At 40.1% G+C, this 27,459-nt stretch overlaps 1 protein-coding gene across 1 annotated transcript in view; it reads left to right on the top strand.

The window, feature by feature from the left end:
- The first annotated feature begins 9,100 nt into the window (after nucleotides 1-9,100).
- The window catches only part of LOC131223252 (GTP-binding nuclear protein Ran1B), a 38,512-nt gene continuing 20,153 nt past the window's right edge, over nucleotides 9,101-27,459 (top strand). Inside the window, exons 1-4 of the mRNA XM_058218597.1 lie at nucleotides 9,101-9,243; nucleotides 9,374-9,443; nucleotides 13,551-13,607; nucleotides 13,706-13,823. Coding sequence (XP_058074580.1) covers nucleotides 9,241-9,243; nucleotides 9,374-9,443; nucleotides 13,551-13,607; nucleotides 13,706-13,823 — 248 coding nt within the window. The 5' untranslated portion in view covers nucleotides 9,101-9,240. The remainder of the gene's footprint in view (nucleotides 9,244-9,373; nucleotides 9,444-13,550; nucleotides 13,608-13,705; nucleotides 13,824-27,459) is intronic.

Here is a 27,459-nt window from a genome sequence, read left to right as displayed (position 1 = left end):
CCTTTTATACCTTTATAAAGCTCTTATCTCTTTGTAGTGGTTTTGGGGGACTAGGTCTCATGGCCTTTGGGCCCATTCATTGAAGAGGTGTTGTACAATGATAGGGAAACCATTCAGCAAGGTGTGGGTTTCTTTTATTACTGTTAGGTTTTATCTATTATAGTTCAAAAGCCCAAAATCTCGACGCCATTCGACGTTCGGCCGGGTCGGGTCGACCCGAATAATAGATTAGAACTAGTTTTCTCTTATTCTTTTCTTTGTGTATTTTTCATAATATACTGTCTATGATTTTATAACTTCTCTTTTACAATCAATTACTGAGATACGCCTCCCTTTCCTTGGGAGACAAACACGCGTGCAATGATGATGATTGGGATTCCTCAATATCTCAAAATTGGTGGGATATGGTTAACCCTATTACTGATTTTTTTAATGTTGTCTTGATGAGTTGTGAAAGAAGAGCTACCTTGTTTAGCCTTTATTCTTTCTAATGTTGTAGTGTTGTTATCTTCTAAATTGGATGCATTAATAGATGTCGTGATGCTAATCTTACTTTATGTTGGGCGTGGCTCGATGAGTAGGCTTGGCAATGTACATGTCTTGTCAATGAGTCTTGTTGAGTCAAGACCGAGTCTCGATGAATGAATTTATTAGTGACTCAGCTTGATATTTCATTTAGTGACTTGCTAAAGGTTCAAGTTGAGCCACCAAGTTTTAAAATTATAATATTTATTTCCTCCAACCAAGTAAAATTATGTTGGTCCACTACAAGGATGTAGGTAATTCTCTCAAGGTGAAATGAAAATTTGTGAACTGCGGGAAAGTAAATGAGGAATTATTGGGAACTTATTTACTCAACTAAGTGATGGTCCTTTTGGACATGATGCTTGGACCACTCGACGGTTGGCACTTGAATTCAAACTCACATGAATGCACCAGAAAAATAACTCTAGTATTCAGCATGGTACCATGTGTGTGTGTGTGTGTAACAAAAGGCTAACAATGAACTAACCACCAACTTGTACCTTATACTTGTATTGGAACTCAAAATAACAACAATTTCTAATATCAAAAGGCATTGGGAGAAAGCATTTTAGCCTAGCAACTCCCTAAATAATAAGACTCTACACACATCTTATGTGTGTATAACTAGAGGACTTTGCAAGAGACATCTGGTTTGTTAGTTTTATCATTAGCCGCAAAGATAACCAACTGGGTGTGCAGTTTCTTTGTAATTATCGACCACCCTTTTATGCATTGGAGTAAAACATTCAAATTGTATTCACTATAGTGACCCGTCTATGGTTGCTTCCAACATCTCAAACTCATTAGCCATCTTATACATATTGAGGATATAATCACTTACAAAAACATCATGTTTAGCTTCAAGTTATACATTTGTCTTTTTAAAGTTTAGACTTGGGCAACAATTACCAAATTGAACATTAATGGGTTTACTTTTTAAAATAGAATTCGGAACTTTTAAGAGCTTAAATCAGTTGTGAGAGACTAAAATAGTTACTTAAAAATTATTAGAATTGGTAGAAGTGATTAATACACATCAAAAGCCTTCTAAAAATTTTGTAATTGGAAGAATGGAATTGAAATTGTTGAGGTCAAAATCTAGATCACCCTCCACTCAATGCAGAGGACCTTCAACAAACCTTAGTCCTGCACAAAAGGGTAAGCAAAGGAGACCCTGGCTAAGTCGAGGGACCCTCCGATGCCTAAGTCAGACTAGGGAATCTGGGTTTAAGTTGTATGTAGAGAGAGGGTGTGAGATCTTATGTACCCTCTAGCAATGGGGTCCCCTGGTATTTATACCTGGGGGTTGAACAATCCACGTCCGTCAATCTCGGCGTGATTTGCTTAACAACAAGATATTGTGATCGTGGAGATATCATCCGTAATCTTTGGGTCGTACGGCGTATCGTGTCTTAAGGGCACGTATCATTGGGCAATATCTTTGGTCGCGTCCATATTTAAGTTAGTTTTCAGGCTTGACACATGGAGTATCTTCACCTAAGCTAGGCCTCAGACTGTGTAGACCAGAGACCGAATACTTAGTAGTTGGAGTTTGCTGAATGAAACGAAGGGCGAGGATCAGGGCTCTTCTCAGCCATCCTTCTTCAGATGAGGACGAGGGTTCGGATCGGCCAATTAGGACTACAGTCCCGAGTCGGGATCCATTAGTGGAGAGCTTGTCTCAACTAATCTGCAGTCGTAACTTAGGGGTCGGCTCATACTTGAAGTGGTATCCTCCTTCCAAGGCCTTATTAACTGATTCGGGTAGCTCAGACTGACTCCGATTATCCTTGCGCAAATTTCCCCATAACAGAAATTAAATTACCAAGAACTACACATGAAGAAAGAGAGAGAGAGAGAGAGAGAGAGAGAGAGAGAGAGAGAGAGACAGACCAAATGTGGAAATTATGAAAAGCATATTGAAAGGAAAAAGTGTACCTTTATATTTTTTTGGCAAAAGTCGTAGCCAGCGCCAAGTGTGTGTTGAACTGGTATCATACGAAAAGCCTTCATTCTGAGACACTAGGAGAAGTATAAAGTCAGAGAAAATCATATATTTTTTAATCTCTGTGTGTTTAATTTAATTAATAGCGCATAATCCTTTTTTTTTTAAAAGGAAGCTCGATAATAAAGAATTTGCGCGTGTTTTCAATAGAAGGCATAAAAACACTACAATTCGTTTACAAGTAAGGTAATTGTTAGTAAATATATAAAGTTTGATGACAAAACTGCTTAGAATTGAACCGAGAAAGAGAAGCAATCACATGGGATACATATAGATTTCGAATATAATGTGGTAGATCAGGGTAATTCGGTAGCCACTTCTCCAAGTTCATTTTATCAGATGCTCCTTAACCGTTGACATCATCATCTATATTATCTCCACTTACAAATATACTTCCATCTACTTATGTCAACTGTAGAAAAAATCTTCTCCATACATCTAACCAGTCCTCAAATATAAGAGATTTTAAAATTGCCTGTAATGATGATGGTGGTTCGATTAATTGTGTTATTCACAAATAATGATTTTATAAGGTTTATATAAGTGATCAAATGATAGGTGGGTAAGGGTGATGGATGAAGAAAATCAAAGCAAATTAGAAAATATTACACATGAGAGTTGACTAAACACCCAGAGAAGCACAAGGTAATTTGTGTGAGGTGGGTCTATAAGACCAAATACGGGACGGATGGATCCATTGATTGGTGCAAAGCAAGGCCAACAGTGAAAAACCCTAATATTGACTATCATAAGGTATTTATTCCTATTACTTGCATGGAATCAATTCAATTATTAATTACTTTGGCAACACAAAATCGATGAAAAGTCCATTAAATGGATGTGAAATTGATTTTTTAATGGCATCCTTAGAGAATAAGTTTATATTGAGATGACCGTTTGTTACATAAAAAAGAAACAAGATCACTTAATGTACTAACCTAAAAATGGCGCTTTACAATCTCAAGCAAGCTTTAAGAGCATGGTACACTCGCATCGACTCATATATTCACCATAGTGGGTCCATGAATGTCCCAATGAGCATGCTATTTATGTCAAGTGCAATCATTGTGATGATGTATTGCTAATATCCTTATACATTATGGTATAAGTTTCACAAGCAATAATAATGTTATGATTAGTAAATCTAGAAAAGCAATGGTTTGGAAATTCGAGATGACGGACATGTGTCTGATCACAACACATTATCTTGGAATTGAGGTCAATTAGGCAATTGATGGGATTTTTATATCTCAATAGAAGTATACTACTTGTGAAATTCGAGAAAGGTTCGAGATAAAGAATTCTAAGCCCGTACACATTCTTGTGAAAATTAAATTGAAATTGAGAAAAAAAAAGTGTTCTAATAAATCCCAAATACTTCAAATGATTAATCCGAAGTCTTCGATACTTAATCATAATCGGGCTTTAAATCATATGTGGTGTGAGGTTACTTAGTTGCTGCATGATGTCTTCAAGCCAGATTCATCTCCAGAAAAAAATAAAATAAAATTATATACACTACTAAAAATATACATTTGATCACGATATCCTTTATTCGCATGCTCAAGAATTTAAATTTTTTTTCAATTTACAGTTAGTAATTAGACCGGTAATATGAATGGCAAAAAGAGCATGCTAAGCTCCGTGTTTTGTACTAGAAGTGATGCATTTACATTGTCCTCCCGACTGTTGAGGATTAGTTCATTGCAATGACATTTTATACAAGTCAAGCCATTTTAGCTAAGGAGAATACTTGAGGAGATGTACAATATTAAAGATGGTTTCACAATTATTTGTTGTGATAAGAGTTCCATGATCTCTTTTATGAATAATATAGTATTCTATGGACAAAGCACGCACCTCAATATTTGTTATTACTTTATTTGAAGATCGTAAAGAATAATAATATTGAGTTTGAGTATTGTATGAATAGTAATTAAGTTGTCAACATTTTCATGAAGCTAATGAAGTTTGACACATTTGATAGGTTAAAGAAGAAGTTGAGCGCGAGTAACTTGGAAAGTCCAATTTAAAAAAAGACGTTTGAAATTTCAGTTAGCTATGGTGAACATATCATGATATCCATAAAAATTTTAATGCTTATTTATTTCACTTGATAAATATTATGAATCAGCTAATGCATTTCACTTGCTGAACATGACCTATTATTGATTTGTGGCCCATAAATGTTGACGGCATCCTCAATGTGATCTCATAGCTTCCACGGGATAGAAACAATGGAGTCAATCTATGAATTTTCCTTCCTTTTACCGTATTTTTCTAAAGCCTTGTTTAATAGAAACTTCCAATACTAAACACAATGTAAAGAAAAGTTAGTTGACCCATGGGAACCAAGCTCTACATTAATTATAGTGTGACTAAAAATATATATATATACACACACACATACATACCGTTGTTAAAAGGTAAAGTAATCACTCTCCGTATTTATAACTTTTGCAGGATAAAAACACACTTAATAATTGAGTATATTCTTTACTATTTGCAAATATTTAGTTACTTACATTTATTCATCACCTACCTATACACAGTGGAGCTCACCATGTTGCATGTCATTCAAACCGCACATTAAGTGGAGGCCACTATAATGGAAGGATTACCCACAAATCAAACCTATCAAATAATTATGTTAACTGCACCATAGAAAACAACATCCCCCTCCCCCTCCCCCCCAAAGAAACTTCCAAATTCATGTAGTCGTTTTATGATAGTTACATCTGTTGTTGATGTCTTAAATTTGTCAATAACAGGGTCAGTTGATGCCATTGACAAACCATTAGATGCCATCGATAGATGCTCAGTCCCATCGAAAAAATTTCGAAAAAAATCATGTTGGTTGCTGGAACGTTTTAGTATCGCTACTTGATGACATCGAAGGAATTCGATGCCATTGACAAATCCTCGATGTGGTTTCGATGCCATTGAAAGTCTCGTGGAAGATGTACACGGAATTGCATAGTGCATGAGCTGTTTCCTATTCCAGTTTGAATACTATATGTATCAAGTATAATTGAGTTTTTTTTTTTTTGGGGGAGAGAGAGAGAGAGAGAGAGATGTATTAGGGCTTTCTAATTCGTTTTTAAAGGTTTAAGGGCATAGCTAGGGATTGTGAAGTAGATTCGAGGCTTGTTCGAATTAGTAAGACTTTATCTCTTGTAATTTATGCTTTCATGGTGCATCTCTTATAGCTTTATGTCATGGTTTTTTCATGCAATGATTTTTCACATAGGGCCCACATGCAAGGTTGGATGCCATACATGTTACACATAAGGCCCACATGCAATCCTTGTAGAATAAACTTAATTAACTAAAATACCTTTAATAATTATTTTTTAAAAAAATTATTCACCTATTTGCAAATAGTTTTTTACGCATGTAATAATTTTCCATATTCGTCTACTTATAGATTGTTGTTTTCATAAATTTAAGGTGACACCAAATATAGTCAAACCATATCACACGTGTTCAAAAGAAGTCATAGCTATCAAAATCTACGACTAAGATTAATCTCATTACATTCACATGGCTAGTGGATCAGGGCGTGCATTGGTTTTCCAGGGCAAAACACCAACACTACTCGCATCCAACATGTGTTGCCACATATCAGGGTCAGCATCATGAGATGGTGTTGTGTGCCCTATAAAGCCAATGTGTTAATTTTAACTGTTGATTTGATTAATTTGATCATGGATTATTGTGATAAGAGGTCTTGCATAGACATGTCATTGATGTCACAAGTAAGATATGAGTATATCCTAAATCATGTATGTACATGGGTTTAAAAAAGGTCCTCTACGTATTAGAATTCTTTCATCCACACAAGGCACGCTAGATTACTAGATTAGATGGCATATACACACAACCAATGGCACTAAACAAAACCAATGACAGTGTCTCATTCCAACCTTTTATAGCCTATATGAGTTTCAAATGGTCATGATTTTTGGATTCTAAGCTGAACATGAGGCAACCTACCAAATGAAAAGGGTGAATCTCATAAAAGCTCCATCCATAGACTCTTGGCGAGCAAGGTACGATATTCAAAGTACTCTTGGACTTATTGTGTAGAACGTAACATTGACCTCCATGTGTATGCAAAAAAGCTCAATGAGCCTCACCATGATGTATGGTTTTTGTCCCCATTGTTTATCCATTTTTCCAAATAATTTTAGCACGCAAGCTCAAAAATGAGGCCGAGCCAAAGCTCAAGTGGACCACACTGCACAAAACAATGGGGATGAAATTTCTCCCATTTAAAACTTCCTATGGGCTTTGGATCAACTTGGTATTCTTGTTTTCCCTACATTCAGGTCTATGTGAGTTTATCAACAGGTTGGAGGAAAAATAAACATTAGGTGATTGGCCTTAAAAAGGTTTCAATGGACATCATTATCACAATTGCTTTATGCTGCCTAGGATATTTTAGTTTTAGTTTTGCCTCATTCTCAAGTGGACCACACCTTACAAAACAGTAGGGATGAAATGTCTTCCATTTAAAACTTCCTGCTAGCTTTCGATCAACTTGGTAACTTTGTTATCTCGATCAACTTGGTAACTTTGTTATCCCTACATCCAAGTCTATGTGACCTTATCAACTGATAAGATGAAAAATAAACATAAGGTGATTGGCTTAAAAAGTGTTTTAACAGCAGACATCATTATCACATTTGCTTGTTTGCTGCCTAGGTTATTTTAGTTTTAGTTTTAGTTTTGCCTCATTTCCAAGGCTCTCACCCTAAAATGATATAGAAAAGTTATAATTTTGCCTTGTTCTCTTATCTGGCTCATGCCCTAAAATAATATAAAAAGGTTATTTTAGTTTTAGTTTTGCCTCCTCTCCAGCTCATACTCTAAAATAATATAGAAAGATAAATGTATGCCTCGATAAAGGCATACATCATGGTGGAGCCTACAGACCTTTTCGAGTACAAAGGTCGGTTCTACATTCTAACCTTACCAGAAGTCTGGTCCTTTGTTAAAACCCACCCCTGTGGGATGCTGATTGCACGTGGGCCCCACAATAATGTATGTGTTTGGGATCCAAAATGGACAGGAATCAGTCCAAAACCTAGGTATATCCATAAAGGGAATTCCCTTACGGTGGAAAATAGTGGTGAATGAATTACAGCTGTTAAAAACTTATTAGGGCTTGTTGTGATTTTTATTTGCCATCCAACCTGTTGATTAGGTCACACCAATCCGTATAAAGGGAAAATATAAATATCAGCTAGGTCTGAAACTCTTGTGGGCCTGAAGAAGTTTTTAATGGTGGGGTTCAATCATTGTAATTCTTCCGAGTTGTATGAACGATTTGAAAGAGATGAAAGTTACATGGCCCCACAATGATGTATTTATTATATCCACATTGTCCATCCATTTTTGAGACCATTTTAGAGCATTAGACAAAAAATGAATAGTATCCAAAGTTAAAATGGACCACACCGAAAATAGCAACAAGGATAATGATTTTCACCATTAAAAAATTCACAGGGCCCACAAGATGTATTTATTATATCCACATTGTCCATCCATTTTTTGAGGCCATTTTACAGCAAAAACAAATATCATATTGATCCAAAACTTCTGTAACCCCAAAAGGGTTTCAATGGTAGACTTTCAATCTCCCTCTACTTTCTTCAGTGTGATCCACTTGATCTTTAGATCAGTTTTATTTTCTGATCTAAGCCTTGTGACGAGCTCGCCAAATGGATGGACGGTTTGGATATAACACATACCTTACAATGGGACCCGAACTTGCTGACGTCAATACACCATCTATATAGCTGGTGTGTGGTATGCCAACCAATCCGCTTCCTTGGATCTGCCCCAATTTTAATCTCGTACCCTGAACAAGCTGGCAAAGAGAATGGACGGCGTGGATAAAGTACTTACGTCATGGCGGATCACATAGCACCGTCACTCCAGTAGTGTCAGGATGCAATCCCGTCCTCACCTGTTCCATGTAGCAAGTCACCACGCTATAAGGTGTATGCAGCGAGTAACTCACCGTGCTAGCATGGTGAGTAAACTCTGTGGGATCCACCATGACGTTGGTGTTTTATCCACGCCGTCCATCAGTTTTTCCGGTGCATTTTAGGGATCAACCCAAGCTTAAAAGCATATCCAAAGCTCAAATGGATCACACAATAAGAAACAGCGGGGATTAAATGCTTACCGTTGAATGCATCTTGGGCCCACATAAAGTTTGAATCAAGATGATATTTGTGTTTTCCCTTCATCAATGTCTCTTGAACCTGTGAACAGGTTGGATGACAGATAAACATCACCATCGGTCCTAGGAAGGTTTCAACGGTGAACATCATTATCCCCACTTTTTTCTACGGTGTGGTCCACTAAAAACGGATGGACGGCGTAGATAAGACACATACATCACAGTAGGCCACACACAGTTTACTCACGATGCTTCAACGTAATGGGTCACCACACAATCCGCGTCCGTGCTAATGTTGCCAGGGCGGGAGCCGAAATTTTCATCCGACGGTCAACAGCGACGCATCAGAACTGAATCCAACGGCTGAGGTAGTCGCGTCTACTTAAAGCTACATGAAAATCTCTAGGGCCGGGAAATGTCTTCTATAAATACTCAAACTCTCTCTTTTTGCTTTCCCTCTCACTGGCATTTCTACAGAAATCAGCGGAGCAGAGAGAAAGATCTCCTCTGAAAATAGATGGTAGATTCCTTTCTAGGGTTATTTATTTATTTATTTTTATTTATTTAATCAATCTTCTTCTCCATGCAAGCTTTCAGCTCGGGTTGCGGTTTTGGTCTCACCTCTCTCTGTCTATATATCTCTTGTGTAGGCATTGCCGAATCAGCAGCAGGTTGACTATCCGAGCTTCAAGCTCGTGATTGTCGGGGATGGAGGAACAGGTATTTTTCTGAAAAAATTGGCATATTTTTCGATTGCTCGTTTTCTGCTTTAAAGTTCGGTCTTTTGTTATTTTGTAGATTTAGGTTTAGATTTGCGATGAATGGTTTCAGTCGTTGTTTTAGGGTTTTTGATTGTTGTTTTCTTATGATCTTGTATATTTTGGATCTTTTTGTTGATGATGGTGGGGTTACGGATGGTGGGATTCTCTGGTATTAGAGATATCCTCCAGCTGGGCTAATTGATTTCCAGCTGGACCACTGCTAGCTAATTGATTCTCCTATGTCTACAATACATGTATATATACAGCATCCTAATACAGGGAAATACACACAAAAAAGGAGAATAAATTTTACGTATTAGGATGCTGTATATATACATGTATTGTACAATGGGCATGGGAGTCGGGGTCTAAATAGGGATAATTGTATGAGGTGGGGTTGTTGAAAGGAATAGTCATAATGCACATATGAAGATGGGTATGACTCAGGGTGATGTGAGGGTCAGTTGGAATCAAATGGATAAGAAGAATGCGATGGTTATCGATGGGCATGTGAGTCTAAGTAGGGATAATTGTATGAGGTGTATGAACATCTTCCTGTCCACGCTTTAAGAACAAACATTAAAGAATGTGGGTTGAACTGTAGGCTTAAGTTATAGCTTTAAGGGCTTTGGGGTTTGGGATGGATTCTAGGGGGGTAAGCTTGTGGGGAATATTTAAAAAAAAAAAAAAAGAAAAAGAAAAAGAAAAAAAGAAGAAGCTTATGGGGTCATTTGGTTGCAAACATACAATCATAAGGTTTAGCACGTTTGGTATAGCTGGGTTTCTTTGTGGAAGATTGCATTGTAGATTTCAAGGTCGATGTCCTACGAGAGTAGGAAATGTCTTGTTATGTGTTTACATGTGTGAGTGGGTAGGGGATGTAACTTGTTGGGATATTGATATTAGAATGGATTTTTAGTATCTTGGGAGGCCCATCATGGTCTGTTTGGATGCTTATAAAAATTTTAGTTGCAAACACTTTACACATGTAAAGAGTTTCACAGATAAACTGTTTACATTGTCATGTTTGGCTTTTTAGTAGTAAAGTGGTTTACAGGCAAATAGGTTATTGTGTATGGCTAGCTTGTAAAGTGTTTACCATGCAGAAATTGTCATTCACACCATAGAGAGCTTTGAGTGGCATATCCTGCAAAAATATTCAATTGACAAAAAATGTGTTTTTTATTTTTATTTTTTTATGGGCCCTAAGAGTGTTAAAGGACACGCATGATGGACAGATTGGATGTCCTACGCCCATCATAGTTGGCCCCATACAAATTTGGAATGTTTTTAATGGTGGCATCCAATCCCAATTGTTTCTTTTCGTGTGATGCACCTGAGGAATCAATCAACCTCTTTTTGGGGCTAGAGGAGAGCATCAAGGATGCACATGATGGATGGATCGGATGTACTGTGCAGATCCCGGTTGGCCCCACACACGGTGTGCATGTATCAACCATCATGTTGTGCTATGTATCATGTCTTTGCAGGTGTAATCCCCTTCACCTATAATCTAAAACATGGGGTTTCTTTCCTGTAAAAAAAGTGGAGTGTTTACCTGTAAATTTATGGGTAAATTTCACCATCCAAACACTGCTTGTAAACCCTTTGCAACTAAAGGTTTTTATCGGTATATGAATGACCCCTTGGAGATAAACAAGAATAAAGTTCTTGTACTTGCAAAGGAGGATAAAAATAAACAATTCAGTGCATTTGCATCACGGTGGGCTGTTCACCCTTGAAGTGGGTGATTTGTGTTCTTTTTTCTACCCATTTGGAATAAGATACTATCATAGAATAAGGATCAATGTTAACATTTTTTATTTTTGCGACACAGTTTGATCCTTCCCATGCATTCTAGTGGATATGGCATGTGCAGTGCACATGGAGAGGAAGTGGTTTGTATGATGTGCAGGAAGGGGAGGAGAAGTGATTATGAAGAGGATTGACTTATGTAGGTCTAGCTGTATAAGGGATGATTTTTACTAATCAAGTGACATGATGGGGAATTGTGTACGATATCCACCCACTCATCCATCAGGTGCACTGCCTTGTGTTTATGTTCACCTTAGAGCCCCAAATCAAGTCGATCCAAAACTTAAGTGGGCCAGGCCATAAGGTACATCCTCTAAATTCATGTGTGGCCCATGGTAGCATTTCCATTGTGAAAAGATCTCTTTTATGAGGGGCTTGCTTCAATTTCTTGGTAATTGCTATTCTTATGCTAGGATTGTAGTTGTTGAATACCTCTAAAAAAAAGTTGTTGAATGGAGTTAATGTTTCATCCATTGAAACTGTTTACAGGATAGGCCCCCATTATGGGTGGAAGATGCATGAAAAAGAAACTACTAGATTGGGATATTTCAATCCTTGATCACTTAAATCTCTTCCTTTGAATGTAGTATGTCTCCTTGAAATTTCTTTTGTGGGCCATCCGTAGGGGATTTTCAATCTTGAAGATTGTTTATCCACCATCCACTATATGCCAATCATATGAATGGGTCATTGCAAAATGTCTACGGGTTCAAGCATCAGATTCCTAAAGTAAAAATAGCATGATCTTATATTAATGAGGGCTTAGTATGAACTTGAGGCCATTTTTGTGCATAAGTTGAATGCTTAAATCTCTGCCATCCTCGTCTTTTAAAGGAGAGTAGGCTAAATCGTAAACATCAACCATATTTTCTGAAACATATGACTAGACTCATTATACATTACATAAATACCCTCTCCTTAGCTAAAAACCCTTCCCAAATTTGTAAATTCTCAAATAATTCCAAGTCCTTGCTCTCTCAAAAATTAATTGCGAGCAATTTTTGCCCAGTGGTGCTCAATTTATTTGTAGTAGAGATATAAGGTTTTCTTGGTTGCATTAACTGTTTTTTGTAGCTTTTTTGTTCAAGCGACCCTCTTGGACACCTCTCTATGCATGGCTTTCTATTTTGTTGCAATCCAGCTGTTTGGTTTTTGTGTTAGATGTTAGTATGCTTGGTTGCATTTGGACACACAATGTTCATAATGAGGACATCATGTTTAATGAACAGTCAGAACAATTATTGATTTTTCTGCAATGATTATAATGATGAATTGCCAAGTCTCTTTATGTTTCTTCAGCTCCAACTTGAAAGTAGAATAATCTAAAATTTGATGATCTCATATACCGAATACAAATGACGGGGAAGGTCATTGCAATTTACTTGTTCTCACTGACAAATTATTTGTTAGTTAGGTAGTCGCAATCTTTGCTGTATGCATGACACTGAATCGGTCAACCACTTACTGGTTCATTGCCCTTTCATCTCATCTATTCTAGAAGATTTCTGTCAACAGTTCTCGGTCAGTTGGTGCGCCCCTGATTTTGCAGCGAAGATGTTATCCAACCGGAATGGTTTTAATCTCGGAAAAATCAACTCCATCAATTGGCGAATGGCTCTCCTGGCTATTTGGTGGGTGGTTTGGGAAGAAAGGAATAATAGGTGTTTCAATGATCGGTTGTCTTCAGGAAGGATAATAGGATCTAAGGCTAAAAAGCTGGTCATCGAATGGGCTGTTAATGTAAAGGGTTTAAAGAGGGTTGATTTGTCTTTTCTAGGTGTTTAGGTGCTTCCTGCTATCTCAGCAGTTTTCTTCCTTTGTTTCTTTTCTTTTCTTTCTTTTGTTTGTCTCTTTCTTTCAATATAATCGCAGTTACTTTTAATAATAATAAAAAATTGATGGTGCATCAGAAATGTGCAGGCTTCGGCATGCTAGTTTAGGATGTTCACAAAATACCATATGGATATATTGTTGTTTTAGGAAAGATAGAGTGAGATGTATGAGTTTTTTGTTGCATGCTAGTCTAGGATGTTGACAAAATACTATATGGATATATTGTTGCTTTAGGAAAGATGGACTGAGATGTGCGAGTTTTTTGTTACGAACCTGCTTGAAGTTGTGTTATCTACGATTTTCCTTTCAAGACTCATAGAAGTGTTTCTTTTACTGTTCATTGTACGAATTGTCAATGCTACTCTATTTTAGGGGTTTGTGTTGAGCTGAAAATGTTTTTTTTTTCCTTATGATATAGGGAAGACAACCTTTGTTAAGAGGCATCTTACTGGCGAGTTTGAAAAGAAGTATGAACGTAAGTATTTATTGATAGCTCTCTCTATCCTTTTTTTTTTTTTGCTTTTAGTTGATTTGATTTTGATTATTATTATTATTGTTGAAATGTCTCTGTAGCTACAATTGGTGTGGAAGTGCATCCCTTGGACTTCTTCACAAACTGTGGGAAAATCAGATTCTATTGCTGGGATACTGCTGGTCAAGAGAAATTTGGTGGTCTTAGAGATGGATACTAGTAAGTGGCTTATTGGATCATATATGAATGAAATTAGGCTTTATGCATATGAACTTCATATTGATGTAATAAAATCCTTCCTGGTTTTTCCTATTGCATGGCATTGCTCACCCGGGATCTATCTTTTTCTGATTATTTAATGGGGGTCTGGTAGGCAAATTGTATATATTTTTAGTTTTTAGCTTGTGTAATATTAATCGTGCCGTGCTTGCATAATTTTCCTAACCTAACTAGCTGGTACAATGCTATGATAATGATTATTATTTAATGGGTCTCGTTGCTATGTTGTCTGCTTACTATCAGTTTTTGGCTTGTGTGGTCGTGTAATTTTAGTTGTGATGAGTTTGTGTAATTTTCCCAATCCCAATAGGGGCAGTGCTATGATGATCACTACAAGCTTGTGTGATTGTGTCATCTCTATTTGTTTGTGCTAGACTAATTGCTTGATGTGTTTGGCTTATTTGTAACTGACATAAATGCAATGTTGGACTTGATTTCAGCTTATATTGCAAATGCATATGTTGTATGTGTCTTGATAGAAATTGTGGATATGTTTAGTGTGTTGGAGGTATCAAAATTTGCTTTCATATTCTGAAAAAGATAAAGAAGAATCAATGGGGTTATGATCTAATCAATGCCAACCCCAATTAATTGGGACGAGGCTTAGATGATGATGGTGATTGGGGATATTACAAGTGGAGAAAAAGGAAGATTTGGAAAGGTTTCCTTGGAGATCCCTTTCTAATGAATGGGGAATATTGAAAAAGTATTCCTCTCCTTCATATTTTTCAGTAGAAAAATCTGAAGAAAGCCCATGTGCACTTCTAGTTTTGATTGTTGATCATACTAACCGGTTAAGTTTTAGCTTCCAACTGCTAATCACTTTATAAATACACAGGCATATTAATTTTTAGTTCTAACTGCAAATTATTTTATAATGGCCAAATGACATCAAAACTAATAGTGGTGGAAATGTCACTATCTTGTAGCTAAAGCTAAGACCAAATTTGAGGCTATTCATTTTTAATTCCAACTGCTAATTACTTTATAATGGCAAAATAACATTTAAAATAACATTAGTGGAGATGTGAAAGATGGAATGTAGCATCCTTGAAGTAAAAATGTACCATTTGTAAATCTCTAAAACACATTCAAAATGAGAACCTATTTGGTGCTAGAAAAATGAATCCAACTCATGTTTTTCCGAGAGCTGCTACTATAGTTGCTCTCTATGTTGATAATGGTCATGATGTGGTGCACTAGTTTGGCCTCGTCGAAATTGAGGATGGGCTTGATGTTTGAGGTGTATGTCATGGTCCCATCGAAAATGAATTGTAACTCATTTTTTTGTGAACATGTGCCAATGTAGTAGTACCGTCTTTTAGGAATAATTAAGATGTGTGGCACTAGTGTGGCTCCCTAAACTCAGGACGGGCTTGATATTTGGTGCATACATCTTGGTGCAGTACATGGACTAATGCAACTATGGGCTGGAAAGTGTATATTAGGAGAAAACATCACTTGCATGGGCAAAGTTTAGACAATTTGAAAACGGGAAATTGATCGTACTGGCCTCGATGTATGGTCAAATTCTCTAAAGAAATACTACCTTCCAAATATTACGAGGGTGGCCTTCTGACAACTTTTATAAAATGTTTTGGACGAAAATGCCCTTGTCCTTGGATTTGTAGTTGTACGGTTTTAGAGTATGGAAGAAGTTACGTGTTATTTCAATCCCGAGAATGTGACATGGACGAAAGCCTTTTTTAGCGTGGGCAAGGCCCAATTCGTGGGGCCCACATTGCTGGATGTGTAAATTCCATGCTGCCCATCCTTCTTGCCGTGTCATCTTAGGGCTAGGGCCCAAATATCAGCCTGATCCAGAGTTAGTGTGGCCCACATAATAGAAAATAATGGTGATAGTGTCACCCACTGTTGATACTTTCTAGGCTCAATGCGATGTTTGTTAGAAGTGGACACCGCACAAGGCGGGACTTTTTGGGCCCACGGCGAGCTGGCCAACAAGGTGGATGGAACGGATCACCCCATTGTGGGCCTTAGGTTATGGTACCAATGGCTAGGCAGTAAAGGATGTGAACACGTGAAAACTACGACGACAACTATAACCCCATGCAAACCACGACCCATATGGGCCCACATTGATGTATGTGTATAATCCATGCCGCCCATCCTTTTTGCTGTGTCATTTAAGGGCTAGGGCCCAAGTATCAACTTGATCCAGTGCTCGTGTGGGCCACATAATAGAAAATAATGGTGACTATTGAGACTTTCAGGCTCATTGTGATGTTTATTAGAAGTGGACATTGCCCAAGTTAGGATTTTTTGGGTCCACAACGAGCTGACCGACAAGGCGAATGGATGGGATCACCCCATCGTGGGCCTTAGGCTATGGTACCAATGACTAGGTAGTAAAGGAAGTGAATACGTGAAAACCATGATCCATATAACATGACAACCACGACCCATATAACCTGACAACTATGACCCATGCAAACCACGACCCATATGGGCCCACATTGATGTATGTGTATAATCCATGCCGTCCATCCTTTTTGTTGTGTCATTTTAGGGCTAGAGACCAAATATCACCCTGATCCAGTGCTCATGTGGGCCACAAAATAGAAAATAATGGTGACTGTTGAAACTTTCTAGGGCTAGAGACCAAATATCACCCTGTCCTTTTTGTTGTGTCATTTTAGGGCTAGAGACCAAATATCACCCTGATCCAGTGCTCATGTGGGCCACAAAATAGAAAATAATGGTGACTGTTGAAACTTTCTAGGCTCACTGTGATGTTTGTTAGAAGTGGACACTGCCTAAGGCAAACTTTTTGGGCCCACAACGAGCTGGCCGACAAGGTGGATGGATCAGATCACCCCATTGTGAGCCTTAGGCTACGGTAACAATGGCTAGGTGGTAAAGGAAGTGAACACAGGAAAACCACGATCCATATAACATGACAACCACGACCCATATAACATGACAATTACAAGCCATGCAAATCATGACCTATATGGACCCACATTGATGCATGTGTATAATCCATGCCACCCATCCTTTTGGCCGTGTCATTTTAGGGCTAGGGCCCAAATATCAGCCTGATCCAGTGCTCATGTGGGCCACAAAATAGAAAATAGTGGTCTATGCTCACTGTGATGTTTGTTAGAAGTGGACACTGCCCAAGTCAGGACTTTTTGGGCCCACGGCGAGCTGGCCGACAAGGCGGATGGATCGGATCACCCCACTTTAGTAAAGGAAGTGAACATGTGAAAATCACGATCCATATAACATGACAATCACGATCCATGCAAACCAAGACCCATATGGGCCCACATTGATGTATGTGTAGAAGATCCTCTCGGTGCGTTTGATAAAGGTCATAGACAAGCTCATCTCAGCTAATCAGAGTGCGTTCATCCCAAGGAGATGGATCATCGATTGCGCCTTTATCGCCAACGAAGTGCTGCATTCTAGCCATCTGTCTGGCTTGAAACATATTTTCTGCAAGCTGGATGTGGAAAAAGCATACGACCACATTGAATGGGGATTCCTGTAGTACCTGATGAAAAGGATGGGATTTAGCGAAAAATGGAGACAGTGGATAGGGGAATGTATTGGTTCTACGCGTCTGTCGATCCTTCTCAATGGCTCGCCGAGTGGTTTTTTTCGAAGTTCTAGAGGGCTGAGGCAAGGGGACCCTCTATCCCCGTTTCTGTTCCTTCTGGTTGGGGAGGCCCTTTCCAGGATGCTCCATCAGGGCTAGCGCGCAGGTATTCTTAAAGGAATTGACGTTAAAGGCCTCCCTACCCTTATATCTCACATTTAGTACGTCGACAATACCCTTGTTTTCAGTGTGGCTTCTCAGGAATATGTGGACAACCTGCGCATGACTCTTCGCTGCTTCGAGGCAGTTTCAGGCCAATCGATCAATCTGTCTGAGTTTAAACTCATTGGGATAAACATGAAGCAAGAAGAATATGAATGTTGGGCCTCCTCTCTCCAATGCGCGGCTGCTAACCTTCCCTCCTTCGTCGACCTCCCCTTATGCATTGGTTCTCCTCCTAAGTCTGCTTGGGAGAAGGTTTTACTCAGAATAGGTATATATCTGGCCAAATGGAAGTGCAGATTTCTCTCATTGGGGGGTCGCCTCACCCTCATAAAAGCAGCCCTCTCCAACCTCCCCCTCTATATGATGTCTCTTTTTTGCTGCCCCTCTTCAATTGTTAAGTCCATTGACAAGCTGAGAAGGGATTTTCTCTGGCATGGGAAACCCGAGAGATCCAAATTTCACCTGATGGATTGGAAGATTGTTTGCAACCAGATTCAGCATGGGGGTGCAGGGGTTAAAAATCTTCATCTTATGAATCAGGTGCTGTTGGGGAAATGGATCTGGAGGTTAGGGGTAGATGATGGGAGCCTTTGGAACTCCCTTATCAAGGGCAAATATGGCAGATTGGTCTGTGGCTGGTGGACGAAGGAGTCCTCCCGATATCGGTCTTCCGCCCTGTGGAGAGGGATCCTCTCCATGAAGGAAAAGGTTCTCTCGACGATCAGATTTCAGATCGAAAAAGGTGATAAGATCAAATTTTGGGAGGACACATGGCTGGAGGATGCCCTCCTCAAAGTCAGTTTCCCGAACATCTTTCGGTTGACTCCCAACAAAAACGTCCTTGTTGCTGATTGTTATTCTATCTTTGCTGATCAAACAGTGTGGCACGTGGAGTGTAGGCGCAATCTGCAAGACTAGGAAATCCAGGAATATGCCAATCTCCTGGCCTGCGTTCAGAAAGTAGCCCCGGACCCCTTAGCCGCAGACTCCATTCTGTGGAACCTGGATAAAACCAGTGTATTCATGGTTAAAACTCTCTACAGGGCTCTGGAGACCCAAGTTTCTGTTCAAGCGCCCCTCTTTAATCAGATTTGGAAATATTCGGCCCCTCCTAAAATCATCGTCTTCGGTTGGCTGGTGGGAAATAAGCAAATTCTGACTGTGGATAACCTGCGCAAAAGAGGGATGGCCCTGCCTAATATCTATATGTGCTGCATGAGGAACGCAGAGTCTGTCGATCATCTCCTCATTCACTGCCCCTTCATCTACCCAATTTGGACCGAGCTTTGTTCTCGCTTTAATGTCAGTTGGTGCTTCCCTTCTTCGGCGGATCTCCTTCTCAAGGCCTGGCATGGAGTTCGACTTTGACAAAAGCAGAACTCATCTGCGGAGAATGGTGATTGTTGCCGTGTGGTGGGCGGTGTGGAATGAGAGGAATAACAGATGTTTTCGGGACATCGCTCTTTCCTCTTCCGTGCTGGCTTCTAAAGCTAAGGGTTTCATTGTAGAATGGGCGGAGGGTTAGTTTGGCTGCCGTCTTGGCAATCTGGGTAGCCCTCCCCCCCTTTTCCTTTTGTATCTTTTTCCTTTTTTAAATGCAATCGTGATTTCTCAAAAAAACAAAAAAAAATAAAAAATCCATACAACCCATCCTTTTTGCCGTGTCATTTGAGGGCTAGGAACCAAATATTAGCCTGATCCAGTGCTCACGTGGGCCACAAAAATAGAAAATAGTGGTGACTGTTGAAGCTTTCCAGGCTCACCGTGATGTTTGTTAGAAGTGGACATTGCCTAAGTTAGGACTTTTTGGGCCCACGTCGAGCTGGCCAACAAGGTGGATGGATCGGATCTCCGCACTTTGGGCCTTAGGCTATGGTACCAATGGCTAGGTAGTAAATAAAGTGAACGCGTGAAAATCATGATCCATATAACATGACAACCACGACCTATATAACATGACAACTACGACTCATGCAAACCATGACCCACATTGATGTATGTGTATAATCCATGCCACCCATCCTTTTGGCCGTGTCATTTTAGAGCCAGGGCTCAAATATCAGCCTGATCCGGTGCTCATGTGGGCCACAAAATAGAAAACAGTGGTCCATGCTCACTGTGATGTTTGTTAGAAGTGGACACTGCCCAAGTCAGGACTTTTTGGGCCCACGACGAGCTGGCCTACAAGGTGGATGGATCGGATCACCCCACCTTCGGCCTTAGGCTATGGTACTAATGGCTAGGTAGTAAAGGAAGTGAACACGTGAAAATCACAATCCATATAACGTGACAATCACGACTAGGGGTGCACACGGTTCGGTTCCGGTTTCGAAACTGGAACCGAATAGTTAAGGAGATAGATGAATTGGTCACTGCCAGCTGTTGATATGGACCATTCATGTGAAGGGGGCCACCTTTAGTTCTCATCCCTTTTGAAACCGGATCCGAACCGTGTGCACCCCTAATCACGACCTATATAACGTGACAACTACGACCCTTACAAACCATGACCCATATGGGCCCACATTGATGTATGTGTATAATCCATACTGCTCATCCTTTTTACCATGTCATTTGAGGGCTAGGAACCAAATATTAGCTTGATCCAGTGCTCATGTGGGCCACAAAATAGAAAATAGTGGTGATTGTTGAAGCTTTCCAAGCTCACCGTGATGTTTGTTATAAGTGGACACTGCCTAAGTCACGACTTTTTGGGCCCACGGCGAGCTGGCCGACAAGATGGATGGATCGGATCATCCCACTTTGGGCCTTAGGCTATGGTACCAATGGCTAGGTAGTAAAGGAAGCGAACACGTGAAAATCACGATCCATATAATATGACAACCACGACCCATGCAAACCACGACCCATATGGGTCCACATTGATGTATGTGTATAATCCATACCGCCCATCCTTTTTGCTGTGTCATTTTAGGGCTAAGGACCAAATATCACCTTGATCCAGTGCTCATGTGGGCCACAAAATAGAAAATAATGGTGACTGTTGAAACTTTCCAGGCTCAATGCGATGTTTGTTAGAAGTAGACACCGCACAAGGCGGGACTTTTTGGGCCCACGGCGAGCTGGCCGACAAGGTGGATGGAACAGATCACCCCATTGTGAGCCTTGGGTTATGATACCAATGGCTAGGTAGTAAAGGACGTGAACACGTGAAAACCACGACCCATATAACATGACAACCACGGCCCATATAACATAACAACTATGACCTATGCAAACCACGACCCATATGGGCCCACATTGATGTATGTGTATAATCCATGCCGCCCATCCTTTTTGCCGTGTCATTTTAGGGCTAGGGCCCAAGTATTAGCCTGATCTAGTGCTCATGTGGGCCATATAAAAGAAAATAATGGTGACTGTTGAAACTTTTCAGGCTCACTGTGATGTTTGTTAGAAGTGGACATTGCCCAAGTCATGACTTTTTTGGCCCACGGCGAGTTGGCCGACAAGGTGGATGGATCGGATCACCCATTGTGTGCCTTAGGCTACGGTACCAATGGCTAGGTTGTAAAGGAAGTGAACACGTGAAATCCACAATCCATATAACATGACAATCACGACTCATATAACATGACAATTATGACCCGTGCAAACCACGACCCATATGGGCCCACATTGATGTTTGTGTATAATCTATATTGGTTCGGCCAAATATGGGTCTCATAAGTAGGACCATCTTGATGTATATATTTGATCTGATCCATCCACCAACTTCTCCATATCATTTTAGTCCATGGGATAAAATATGAGGCGTATTCGAGAATGGAGTGGAACTCACGGAGGGGAACGATTTTTGTATGTTAAAACATTCCTAGGCATACAATGGGGTCTTTGTTCATTCAAACCAGTCCCAGTCAAAGCCTATTGGCCCCTTCTCAAGCTGGTCTACTCGGTGAACAAAGTAGATTATGTAAGTGGGGCCCCCTTTAACATTATAACCATGGCCCATGACAACCACGACCCATATAACATTGCAACCAAAACCAATGATAACCACGACCCATATAACATGACAAGCATGACTCATATAACATGACCACCATGACCCGCATAACATGATAACCACGACCCATAACAACCAGGACCCATATAACACAACAACTATGACCCATATGGGGTGATTCGTTCGGTCCACCTTGTCGGCCAGCTCGCCATGGGGCCAAAAAGTCCTGACTTAGGTAGTGTCCACTTCTAACAAACATCATAGTGAGCTTGGAAAGTTTGAACAGTTACCATTATTTTCTTTTATGTGGCCCACACGAGCACTGGATCAGGCTGATACTTGGGCCTAGTCCTAAAATGACACGGCAAATGGGATGGGCGGCATGGATTATACACATACAACAATGTGGGCCCATATGGGTCGTGGTTTGCATGGGTCGTAGTTGTCATGTTATATGGGTCGTGGTTATCATGTTATATGGATCGTGGATTTCACGTGTTCACTTCCTTTACTACCTAGCCATTGGTACCATAGCCTAAGGCCCACAATGGGGTGATTCGATCCATCCACCTTGTCGGCCAGCTCGTTGTGGGCCCAAAAAGTCCTGACTTAGGCAGTGTCCACTTCTAACAAACATCACAGTGAGCTTGAAAAGTTTCAGCAGTCACCATTATTGTCTATTTTGTGGCCCATAAGCACTGGATCAGGGTGATATTTGGTCCCTAGCCCTAAAATAACACGGCGAAAAGGATGGGCGACATGGATTATACACATACATTAATGTGGGCCCATATGGGTCGTGGTTTGCATGGGTCGTAGTTGTCATGTTATATGGGTCGTGGTTGCCATGTTATATGGATCGTAGTTTTCATGTGTTCACTTCCTTTACTACCTAGCCATTGGTACCATAGCCTAAGGCCCAGAATGAGGTGATTCGATCCATTCACTGTGTCGGCCAACTCGTCGTGGGCCCAAAAAGTCCTGACTTGGGCAGTGTTCACTTCTAACAAACATTACAGTGAGCCTGGAAAGTTTCAACAGTCACTACTATTTTCTATTTTGTGGCCCACATGAGCACTAGATTGGGCTGATATTTGGGCCTTAGCCTTAAAATGACACAGCAAAAAGGATGGGCGACATGGATTATACACATACATCAATGTGGGCCCATATGGGTCGTGGTTTGCATGAGTCGTAGTTGTCATGTTATATTGGTCGTGGTTGTCATGTTATATGGATCGTGGTTTTCACGTGTTCACTTCCTTTACTACCTAGCCATTGGTATCATAGCCTAAGGCCCACAATGGGGTGATCCGATCCATCCACCTTGTCGGCTAGCTCGCTGTGGGCCCAAAAAGTCCTGACTTGGGCAATGTCCACTTCTAACAAACATCACAGTGAGCCTGGAAAGTTTCAACAGTCACCACTATTTTCTATTTTGTGGCCCACGTGAGCATGGATTATACACATACATCGGTGTGGGCCCCACGAGTTGGACCTTGCCCACGCCCAAAAAAAGGGTTCTGTACACGTCATTAGATACGACGTAACTTCTTATTCAAAAAACCGTACAACTACTTGACCAAGGACAAAGGGCATTTTGGTCCAAGTAATTTTCGGAAGCTTGTCAGAAGGCCACCCTCGGAATATTTGAAAGGTTGAATCTCTTTAGGGAATTTGACCATACATTGAGGCCAGTATAGTCAATTTCCCTTTGAAAACTTTAACTTTGTGGTCAAAGTCAACCCTTTGACCATTGGCCAAGTAGTCATATGGGCAATATTAGTCTCATTTGATAGGTCATGTAATATGTGCTCCCTATCTATTTTTATTTTCTAATTTGGATATGTAGTTTAATAATTATGAGTGTTTAAGTGTTAGTTTTATTGCGAGGGGTATTTATGTAATTATGGGGAAGTAGGGCCTCTCTTGGTGTGTGGGTTTACATTGTCTATAAACGATACTTATTTTAGCTTGCTATTTGTTTTTCTCTCAATAAGAGAACTTCAAGTTCTGAATCTTCGTATGCTTGAGTGTGTAATATCTCAGCACAAGAAGGCTGCTAATCTTTGGGTGAGTAACATCCTAGAGGAATATTTACTATTTGCTGTTTTTTTTTTAAATTTTTTGCTAGTTATTTCCAAGACCCTCATCTAGAACTGCACCAATTGGTACCAAAGCCCAGGTTTACCCCACAATGACTACTAGGAGCGGGAGATCCTTCAAAAAGCAAATTGATGAGGGCCGGTTGGAGAATTTGTTGTTTGAGATTGCAGCTGGATAACATCAATGGACGATTGGCTGATGTGGAATCTAGATTAGCGGGCACGTCAAAACAACTAGGAATAGATGAAGGGGGGCCCTCGCACAATCCTGACTATAACAAAGAGCCACCAGAAAGTCAGGGTTTGTGGGACAATGATGAGCATCCTCAATGTAGAGGAGAGACATCCTGGGGTGCATAGATTACCAACTCCTTGCAATGAACATAGAGGGCCATATGTTCCAAGGGAAGGAATGCAAGATTGGGTACACAATTTCAGCCACATAACTGGTGGTTACCATTTTCATGCTGATGATATCATGCGAAAGGTGGAGGTAGATGTTCCGGACTTTGAAGGCAATCTCAATCCAAATCTCTTTCTTAACTTGTAATTTGCTATAGAATATGATTTTGATTGGTATGATTAGTGTTCGAATTGTCGGTATCGCTACAAGTTTCATTAGCTAGGGATACAAAAACAATATCAATATCGTTGATAATTGGAAATGCGGGAAAACATGGGGAAAACATTGGATTTTTTCAATGCAACTTCATTCGAGGTTACAATACACATATTTGCATATTTAGGAATAAAAAACTTGCAAAAAGAATGCATACATTTCCATTACTAAGGGCCTAAAAGCATGTGTTTTGTAAGAAATCAGTCCAACCATCTCATCCATCCCATTTATCCATCCAACCTCCAACCTTCCATCCAAACATGTATTAATATTTTAGAATATCGGCAACACATGATATTACCCAACAAATTGTTGATAACTGGAAAAAAAATGAAAGATTGTGGTCTCGATATCAACATGTAGTGATAATGATCATATCGTGATATTATCAATAGCATCGTTGACAAATTGAATACTGCATACAACCATGTGCTCACAATATATATATATATATATATATATATATATATATATATATATATATATATATATATATATATATATATATATATATATATATATATATATATTGAAATGGGATTTTTTTTGAAGATATAGATTTTTGGTGATATTTATACATTGGTGCTATTATCAAAATATCGCATATACATTGGCGATACAAGGGACACCTAGAATTTACACAGTTAAAAATATTGGTGATACACCGGCAGTATCGATGCTTTGGCAATACAAGCGATTTTTGGAATTTACACAGTTGAAAATATTAATAATATCAATACATTAGCAATATTTAGTGATACATTGCCGATACCTAGAATTTCTGATACTAGCATTGTTATCGATATCGCTACCAGTGTTATCAGTACCGCCGAGCTAGAGATACAAATAATATCGGGGATATTTTGATAATATCGGAGATAATTCAAATAGTGGGTATGATATGGAGGATGAAAGAAGTATTATAGGTTTGCGAAGATGAAGCTCAAAAGCCATACTTGAATATGTTGGAGGGGTGTTGAGGAGAGAATAAACTTACTAATGGGGCATTGGGATGAGATGAAAACATGGTTGAAAGAAAAATACCTCCCCATGGATTATAGAGAGATGTTGTATGACCAACTTCTTACTTTGAAGCAAGGTGGGCTGAGTGTAGAAGCATACATGTAGAAATTCAATGAGGCCACTATTAGATGTCATCTCACAAGACGAAGACAAACCATCTTGTCACGCCCCAGACTCGATAATCTGACTCACAAGGAACCCGATGGCCGGTTCTGGCCGTAACAGCCTCTGTAGTACCCCATTCTCGGCTCCTGAGATAGGTTCCGATCATGGGATCCTACAAGAAGGATTTTCCATAGTAGTATAATCATTCCAACACGAGCATACCCAAGATTACAACAAGTACATCTGAGAATAACAAGGGACACATCACAAAATCCACTAAGAATTTGAACTTTTACAAGCTTACATCAGGTCCGAAAGGACATACATAAGATAATGGGAAAAGAGAGAAAGGTCAGCAACACTGGAGTCCTCAACTCAACTCTACTCCATGCTCTGCTGCTACGACGCCTGCCTACAGTCTCCTGCACGCATCAATCGTGCATGAGCTTATAGAAGCTTAGAGGGTGGTGAAAGTGTGTGACAATGGTGCACAGAAGAATAGCAGGAGATGCAAGAAAGGAAACATGCTCAATGAGGATATCACCAGCCTTACCAAGGCTTATAATGAATACGATGCAACAAGTACTGAGCGCCATACCAAGGCGATGCATGAAGGGGCTTACACAACCAATGCTAATGCGATGCAAGTAATGCCAGTGTTCATATCTAAACCACCTGTCAAGTACATTTCCAATCATAAGGAAATCACCGGGGTCTATTACACTGCCGAATGACTGCCGCTCTGCAGACCCCGCACAGTCAAACGAGCGTAAGAGACCTCACTACCCGCTTGTGGACAGCCAATCATCAATAAAGCCTGAAGGTAGCGGACCCATTTATGAGCTGGTCAGACTCAACCTAGCAACGCCTCCTCACACTAGGCAGATAAGGCCACACCCCTATCCAATTGACTATATGACATTGGGAGTCGCGGCCTAATGGTATAAGGCCCTCGTGCTCTCATAGTTTTCACTCGGTCACGGCGTTGGAGCAGATTTTTGGTACCATGGAAGTTTTGGGAATTTCACCCATGGGCATCCTATGTACCCGGTATGCTCAAGTAACATTTTCGATGTCCACACATATGGCCATCCACGAATATCCCTGTGGAGGCGAGTCCCTGATGAAGCAAGAGCGGTATCATCATGAAATGTTATGCCAATGCATGAGTCACACACACAGATCATGCACTAGCTGCAGGCACACAATGTGCATAAGGGGAGAAACTTCGTCCCTCAATGACCACCACACAATGCAATCAATTCATACAGGTGATGCATATGGGTCGTAAGAATGTAAGTGTGCTTCCTGTGGAAAAATGGAATCCTCCGTCCCAAGGAGGGTCAAGGTGTAAGCACATAAACAAGTGTCCTAGGGAGAAGAAAAATCCTCTAGTGGGGGCCCAGTACTTCGTGATGACCCACAAGCTAAGAGAGAGTCATGATCTTAAAAAGGAATGGTCCTAGCCAGGCCCAAGGTGGATCTTCAACCACTTATAAGGGCCTCTATGGGCCTACCTTAGGGCCACCAAGGAAGACATCCAACCTCAACTGGGTCTCAAAAGGTAGCCCACTACGCATATAATGTAAGGTCTAAGGCCTAAGCAATGTATGGTCTAATGGGCCATACACTAGGCCCAATCTCATAGACCATATAGTGGGCCCTCAAGTGAGGTTTGGGCCCAACCATAAGGGTCATAAACCCATGTGTTGTGGTGGGCTTCATGGGCAGCCCGATAGTTCATTTACATGGGCAATTCTCACATTTAACACAAGTGAGTTGGGCCTCACTTTTTAGCCCAAGTATAGGGCCAATTTTAATGGGCAGCCAAGGGCCCAACTTGCATATTCTTGCCCCTAAGCCCATCACAATAGATGGGAGAGTATAGGTCTAAGATCAATGGGCCTATCCAAAAGGACTAAGTCCACAAGGCCTAATCATCAACAAAAAAGGGCGACCATGCATAT

Source organism: Magnolia sinica, chromosome 13 (genome assembly GCF_029962835.1).
Source record: "Magnolia sinica isolate HGM2019 chromosome 13, MsV1, whole genome shotgun sequence".
Classification (NCBI taxonomy): Eukaryota; Viridiplantae; Streptophyta; class Magnoliopsida; order Magnoliales; family Magnoliaceae; genus Magnolia; species Magnolia sinica.
Note: the sequence above shows the minus strand (reverse complement) of the source record. Positions and strands in the feature narration are given on the sequence as shown.